At 38.1% G+C, this 9,016-nt stretch overlaps 1 protein-coding gene across 1 annotated transcript; it reads right to left on the minus strand.

Moving 5' to 3' along the window:
- Positions 1–8,113: 8,113 nt before the first annotated feature.
- Positions 8,114–8,630, minus strand: LOC131636542 (uncharacterized mitochondrial protein AtMg01250-like). The gene is made up of 2 exons (XM_058907154.1): positions 8,505–8,630; positions 8,114–8,413 (listed from the first exon to the last, which is right to left on the minus strand). Exons 1-2 carry the CDS (start codon positions 8,628–8,630, stop codon positions 8,114–8,116), a joined length of 426 nt encoding a protein of 141 aa, XP_058763137.1.
- Positions 8,631–9,016: the final 386 nt, after the last annotated feature.

Genomic DNA, 9,016 nt, shown 5'->3' on the forward strand with positions numbered 1-9,016 from the left:
TATGTATGAACTGACACTATGCATGTGGTACCAACCTCGTCAAACGGGAATAACCCATGACCGATCTATCATCATCCAGATACGGCCCTGCCAGCACAGATTCCACACAATGGGAATCATGCCCTTCACTGATCCAACACATCCCTTATGGATACAGTATCAACAATGCACATGAATGAATGCAACATATACAACATACTTATACCATCGTCAAGTCTAATGAGTAACATCATCAAATACTCATTTCATCATCATCATTAACATCATCATCATCAAAGTATGTTTATATACATTAGCATCATTCAATACAATCAATCATCATCATCATCATCATCATTAAAGAACATACATGTGTCCACATCAATCATCATCATCAATAAGAAGAACACACATGTACCCACATCATTCCAATACAATCAATCAACATCATACAATTCTCTACAAATCATCACATCATAATGTTTTCAAAATAACAACTCATATTGTCTCATGTCATCATATATGTCAACAATATATCATCCAATTAAACAAATCATCACATGACTAATATTTCCACATAGCATGTATTTTAACATATCTCATCACATATATGTACAATACATCAATCACCGAGAAATAAAATCATACTTAAAAATAATTGGATCCACACCTCATTTTATCATTTAAACACGTAGGTTATCTCATAAGATTCATCGTGCTCGAAACGACACTAAAAACGGACCTACGGTTCGAAAGTTACACATCATTTAACTTTCCCAAGAAAGCAACTAACGCTACAGTACGCGGCGCGACCAAGACTACGCGGCGCGACCTGAAGCCATACCAACACGTTCGCGGCGCCAACTCACGGACGCGGCGCGATGCGAGGAAAAAGTACGCCTTCGCGGCGCCAACACAGGGACGCGGCGCGAACTGGCGATTTCACATATTTTCGGGTCTGCGTCAGACCTGCGATTTGACTCAATTTGAGTCCAAAACTGACTCTAAACATCATATACAGGCAGCTAATCATCAATTGCATCATTATTCATCATCACACATCAAACAACCAATAATCCATCGCAATTTTCATCGATTCATAACCTCCCTAAACCTAACATATGACTCAATTGACTCAACAACATCCCTAATCAATATTATTATCTAAGAACACGATAATAGATGATAACCAGAGAGTCCCCCCTTACCTTAGCCAAGAGTGCTCAATCTTTGGTCTCTCCATCTTCAGCTCTCCTTCGGTTCTTCGTGTTCCCCAGAACCTCTGTTCTTTCACGTTCTTTCTTCTTTCTTTTCCCAAATTCCCAAAATGTTTTATGAAAATAACATTTTAATTAGTAAAGGGCTTTACCAACATAGCACCCCCCTCTTTACTAACACCACACTTGGCCCAATAGCCCATCTCATAATTCTTTCCAATTAATTCCACCAAAATACCGAATAATTCCAAATAGTAATTTAATTTCCAATTAAATTAAATTTAGAAAATATGGGGTGTTACAACTCTCCCCCACTAAAAGAGTTTTCGTCCTCGAAAACATATCTCAAGTAACCAGCTCGTATAAGAGTCCTTTACCTGACTCTCCAGCTCCCAATTAACAGTACCATCCGTCAATCCTCAAAATCCATCTGACATAACCAACAGGAAGCATGTTTCACACATTCAAATCCCAGTTCTTATGTCACCTTTGACTATCCAAAGTATACCACCCGCTATATCTCCAAAAAGATTAGCACAACAGAACATAGGTACAACCTATACAATACGCTCAACAAACGAGTAATACAATTACACAATCCATAGTATGATCACACTGATCAACACTGCAGTAATGCATTCCATCTACCAAACATACCAACCTTAGATACACTTTTCCATCTAAGTGATAATGTAATACTTACCTTTTTCATCAACCACTTCCTTCAAGAAACTCAATACTCGTATTCTTATACCATTGAATTCCAATTATCTGACTCCTCTTAAGTCACACCAGTAATTATCCAACACGTTACATTCCGCTCTTTCCGCACTACTCTGACTACTCATCACAATCACCTATACCAAATAGATTTCTGAGTTTTACCCGATTCCGACTCCCTTTACTCATTCGTTCCAAGGATCATTCTTTACCATCCATGGTACTAGTCCACCACTCATCAATACTTACTCGCACTCAAAACCAAATTCCTGATTTACTTCATCTATTAAACATTCCAACCATCGGAATGAGTGCACACACAAGTAATTATAATCACGCTCGTCATCCTCAATACACCATTTCTTACAAAATAACTCAAACTGAATCTCACTCTCTTTTAAGAATTAAATCAGCTTCGTCCTTCATAGAGTATAATTCCTTATTATATCTGGAATCCACAATATCACCGTAACAACGAAACAAAATTATTATAATATCATATAGTATCAACTCATCATCTTAACTTCGCCGAATACATACTCGTTAATTACGCACAACCATAATAACATATTCATCATCTCGGCAATTATTCAAAGGAGTTATAATCCTCCGGCACGACATCCTTACATCCACTGAATTCTAAATCCAACATATAGATCAATACATATTCTCTATGTAGGCTTCCGACATATTAATTCCTTACTTCCCGCGAGTAGTACTCATAACACTTCTCCTCATCACACTTTCGCTGCGCGACTCTGATTACCCATCTTAAGTCATCATCCACCATGTCGCACTCTTTCATATTCACCTCTTCATAAGTTCACACAACATAGTGAGTGATTATCCTCACGGCTTAATATCCATCACAACTTATACCATTAAGGTAACAAAACAAGTTCATCCCATCTATATGATTTCTGTCTACTACCAACAAGAGATTTAGGGTGATCAAGTCCTAAATTTGTCAATATTAGTTGAAAATCATATTTAAGCATAAACCGTCGTTACTACATAATAGTGTCCATTTCCGAGTTTGCACCCAAACTCATTAACATCGTCGTAGTTCAATAATCCACTACGATGCCCTTCTAGAATATCCTTCTGAAGCTCAAAACATCAGGAACACAAATCCAATCACTCAACCTCATTACATCGTTTTCGTCGATTCTGAATTCACCGCCTTTACTTTGGTAATTCAAAGTCAACCTATCGATCAACTCAACATCATCTTTCTGACCTTCTCTAATCTCGTTAAGAATACCACTAGTCATCTTCTAGCATACTCAATCTAACACTATTAGGATCACCTTCACATACCAACTCAAGTCTCTAAATTGTCCAATTAAATCCAACTCATTCATCCTTAGCACCGACATATTTAAAGACTTCTTACGCAACACAATAGCACAACATTTATAACTCGTGGTTTTAATCCAAATTCTATTACATCCCTCACGTCCAATTATCATCCCACTCGGAATCTCAACAAAGTCTCCCTCACGTCAACAATGTTAGAAATTCTCTACAATCCTTCTTTTATACTCATCGTTACCTTGCCATCACAAATACGATTTCAATAGTTCTAAAGTTTATTCCATCCTTACTATTAATTCACTTCTCCCTAAAATCCATCGGCCCTCAAACCATCTTTATTACCGAACAGCTCATCAACTTAATCATCAACATCACGTCTTACTCAACTTCGTTCCGAATAATCACGGTAGTAGGCATTCTTATTCAATAAGTTTCACACTTCCATAACCGACTTCAGAACCTCTCCTCATAGGGTCACTCTACTGTATTTATAACTCTTCCGTAACTTAGAACACAATCCCTCCTCCTCGTAGGTTTAAACGGCACATTAATCCGACACTCTATACGATATATCCAAAACTCCTCAATTGGTAAATTCAATTCTTAAAATTACTCCTCAACAAACCTGCTAATTGTTCCTTCTATCCCTTCAACACTGACACTGACATCCCGTGCAGTACCAATAAATAAGTCTAGTTAGAGGAACAAGAGTAACCGTAACTCCGCCTCTTACCAACGCCATCCTGTCACAATTAATTATCTTACAGCTGTTGCGACCATTTTTATAACAAGGTTCATCTCGTTAGCTTTCCGACGCTTCAAACGGGACTCAAATCGGATGTCCAGAACTCCAGTTATGAATTTTCGAAGTTCCGCAGCTATTCAACAATTTTCCTGCGTTTTGCTTACGAAAATCTCGCTCCAAAACTCATTCTCTTCAACTCTATCACATTCCAAACAGCCTCTTATCATATCTCTTCACTTCCAAACATTCTTACGACTTGAGCAACACATCCCATTGCTGAAGTGCGATTCCTGAAACATTACAACATCAATCCTCTTCGCAACTTGCAGCTGAACCTCTTCTGAGTCGTAAGGCTACTCAACTGACAATTTCGCAGCGCACCAGCAGAGCTGACACATTGCAACTCTCCAATCTCCTTCTCTTACAATAATTGTCAATTACCTCTAATCACCTTCCTTCAAGATGTTCCAACTCAATTCCCAGTGAAGTCTTAATTCCAAGTCACCTTCAACTCGGGAAACAACAAACTCCGACAACGCTCGCACTGTTTCCAACAACAGCTTACTGAATCAATATTCTTCAACTGAAACATAACCGAGAAGCGAAGCTTCTCCCCCACTTGTTTCAATCCAACACCTGCAATAAACAACCAAGTACCGACAGTGATTCACTCACATGTCGCGTACCAAGGAATAATATGCCGACAATATACAACTGTCGCGCAACTCAACTGACTCAACAATTGGCCGGACGGACCGACCTGCTCTGATACCACTATTGTAACACCCTTCTAAACCCCACGGAAATTAATAAAATAATTTTCAGAGTAAAACATGAAAACAAGGGTGCCACAATTCAATTTAAAACAAATTATCACAAATTCATTGTCATGCTTTCACTAAGGAACAATCTGTCATAATACACAAACATCTCATGTTTACACAGCGGAGAATTCATCATACGGATAAGCATAACATCATCTATGCAATATCCCACATAATCTAATACAACAACATGATAGAGTATCAACATAAAACTCTAATCTAACGTTCCCCCAGTGTTACAATATCAGAGCATGACACCGACGCTATACTAAACAAACTGACTCATGAGCTAATCCTCACCGAGCCAAAAGCCGCTACTCGCCAATCTGAAATCATCAAAGTAAGGGTGAGTCTCATCACAGTTAACAAATATTATTGCATCTTAAATAACAACACATCATAGTTATATTATTCACCCAATTCATCATATTCAGATTATCAGGAACATCTATCATTTACACAAACATCAACAGAACACATCTTTCAAGCAGACAGTCATACTCGACATTAATCCAACAAAACACACAAACAACACATCATCAATATTTATAACACTGGAATACATCCAATCATGTTATAAAAGTATGCATATGTATGAACTGACACTATGCATGTGGTACCAACCTCGTCAAACGGGAATAACCCATGACCGATCTATCATCATCCAGATACGGCCCTGCCAGCACAGATTCCACACAATGGGAATCATGCCCTTCACTGATCCAACACATCCCTTATGGATACAGTATCAACAATGCACATGAATGAATGCAACATATACAACATACTTATACCATCGTCAAGTCTAATGAGTAACATCATCAAATACTCATTTCATCATCATCATTAACATCATCATCATCAAAGTATGTTTATATACATTAGCATCATTCAATACAATCAATCATCATCATCATCATCATCATTAAAGAACATACATGTGTCCACATCAATCATCATCATCAATAAGAAGAACACACATGTACCCACATCATTCCAATACAATCAATCAACATCATACAATTCTCTACAAATCATCACATCATAATGTTTTCAAAATAACAACTCATATTGTCTCATGTCATCATATATGTCAACAATATATCATCCAATTAAACAAATCATCACATGACTAATATTTCCACATAGCATGTATTTTAACATATCTCATCACATATATGTACAATACATCAATCACCGAGAAATAAAATCATACTTAAAAATAATTGGATCCACACCTCATTTTATCATTTAAACACGTAGGTTATCTCATAAGATTCATCGTGCTCGAAACGACACTAAAAACGGACCTACGGTTCGAAAGTTACACATCATTTAACTTTCCCAAGAAAGCAACTAACGCTACAGTACGCGGCGCGACCAAGACTACGCGGCGCGACCTGAAGCCATACCAACACGTTCGCGGCGCCAACTCACGGACGCGGCGCGATGCGAGGAAAAAGTACGCCTTCGCGGCGCCAACACAGGGACGCGGCGCGAACTGGCGATTTCACATATTTTCGGGTCTGCGTCAGACCTGCGATTTGACTCAATTTGAGTCCAAAACTGACTCTAAACATCATATACAGGCAGCTAATCATCAATTGCATCATTATTCATCATCACACATCAAACAACCAATAATCCATCGCAATTTTCATCGATTCATAACCTCCCTAAACCTAACATATGACTCAATTGACTCAACAACATCCCTAATCAATATTATTATCTAAGAACACGATAATAGATGATAACCAGAGAGTCCCCCCTTACCTTAGCCAAGAGTGCTCAATCTTTGGTCTCTCCATCTTCAGCTCTCCTTCGGTTCTTCGTGTTCCCCAGAACCTCTGTTCTTTCACGTTCTTTCTTCTTTCTTTTCCCAAATTCCCAAAATGTTTTATGAAAATAACATTTTAATTAGTAAAGGGCTTTACCAACATAGCACCCCCCTCTTTACTAACACCACACTTGGCCCAATAGCCCATCTCATAATTCTTTCCAATTAATTCCACCAAAATACCGAATAATTCCAAATAGTAATTTAATTTCCAATTAAATTAAATTTAGAAAATATGGGGTGTTACAGTATTCCTCAAAATAATCACAGAAAACACAACTTAAATCAGAAGGATTTGAGAACAGACCTCTGACAAAGTGCAGATTTTCGTCGGTAACCTGTTGATAAAACATCTCCAAGAAAAAGCTTTGATCCTTAAAGGAGTAGACGAACTCCACATTAATGCTATTGCCTTCTCACGCTCTGGATCGTAACGAGACAACATAATTTGTTCAGTAAGGTATTCGTAACAAGATTTACCTATAAATCCTTCGTCCGTGCTAGGAGCCCACGAAACAGTGTCCTCCCGATCGATGTTTGGCTGAGAAAGCTCTAGCAGATTGTGCAGTGAATCCCAAGCCCCTGAATCCACCGTCGGATCCACTCCAAAATCTCCACAATTCCAAGTCCGTTAGCTCATGAACCCATGTTCTCCACCACTTGTAATTTTAACATGGAAACGACAAATAAACTAGGAAACAAAGATTTGAGATTGTTATTTCCAACCCAATTATTATGTCAAAACAATATGTCTTTTCCCTTCCTAAGACTAAATCTACATTTGACCTCGAAATCTCCTTCGGTGTGCCATTTTTCAACCGAGACGATTCCTTTCCACCATAAAGATGAATCCCTTTTCATTCTTCTATAGTTTCCAACAATTCGAAAATTTCCAAAGTATTGTAGATTCAAAACACCATATCTAGCAGTTAGCATTTTTAACCACTTAGAGTCCACTCCTTGAAAAATCCTCCACCTCCACTTTAATAACAATGCTACGTTAAATTCTTCAACCAATTTAAGACCTAACCCACTCTTGTCCTTAGGTAAACATATCAATTCCCATTTAACTCAATGTATCTTCTTTCTTTCTTCAATCCCGTCCCAAAGGAAACTATTTTGAACTCTAGTAATTTGATTGCAGACTGATATCAGCGCCCTGAAAAAATACATGTGGAAAATGTATAAGCTGCTAAGAACCGAATTCAGAAGCGTTATTCTCCCCTTTAGGCTTAAAAACCTTCATTTCCAACTATCGAGCCTCCGCTTTAGTTTATTCACCACCGGCTGCCAAAAGGATTCCTTCTTGAAATTGAACCCAATATGAATCCCCAAAAAATTGAAACCTTTGTCCTCTATCCTACAGGAGAGAAAATTCGCAGCAGCATGTAGGAAGTTTCTGTTAACGTTGTAACCAATCAATCTACTCTTGTAGTAATTGATACCAAGACCCGATACGAGTTCAAACCCTCTAAGGACCGATTTGAGAGACCAAACTTATTTCCATCCTGTCCCCAACCAATAGTGTGTCGTCAGCGTATTGGAGAATGTCCACCTTACAAACACCTTCAACTTGAATCCCTAAAAAGTTATCCAACTCTGAAGCTTTCTTTACGAAACCCGATAAGCCTTCTACCACTAAAACGAAGAGGAACGAGGATAAAGGGCCCACTTTATGCAAACCTCTTCTCACCTTAAACTCCTTCGTCGGACTGCCGTTAACAAGGACCGACATATGGTTATTAAAAACTGTCACTTCCATCCATTTTATCTATAACGCACCAAAACCCATTCTGCTCATAGTATACTTCATATATTTCCAGCTAACCTTGTCATAGGCTTTCTCGAAATCAACTTTGAACATTGAAAGGCTTGTGGTTCTTAACAATGTAATCAACCAACTCTTTGGCAACCAAGACACCGTCCAACAATTGTATCCCCGGCACAAAATCTGTATGACTTTCTGAAATAAGAACGTGAATCAACATTTTTAATCTAGCTGCAAGAAGTTTGGAGATACATTTAAGCATACATCCCACTAAACAAATAGGTCGATATTCGTCGAGGTGGATAGGATTTTTCGACTTTAGGAATTAAAGTAAAAAACAAAGACGTGACAGATTTTGCCAACATTGGGTCTCTATGAAAATCTTTTATGAACCGAATGAAATCTTCTTTCAAGAAAAACCAACATTTTCGCAAAAAGAAGAAGTTATATTCGTCAGGCCCCAAACTCTTGGAACCTAGAAATCCTTGTTGTTTCCTTCATTTCACTGTTGCAACTGTTTATGTTAACAAATTCGATCACTATGAATTTTTATAATCGTCAAAGATGGTAACTTCCAAAGCAACTCGAGCAGATGTTCATCACAAC

This window comes from Vicia villosa, unplaced genomic scaffold (genome assembly GCF_029867415.1).
Source record: "Vicia villosa cultivar HV-30 ecotype Madison, WI unplaced genomic scaffold, Vvil1.0 ctg.001778F_1_1, whole genome shotgun sequence".
NCBI classification, from domain to species: Eukaryota; Viridiplantae; Streptophyta; class Magnoliopsida; order Fabales; family Fabaceae; genus Vicia; species Vicia villosa.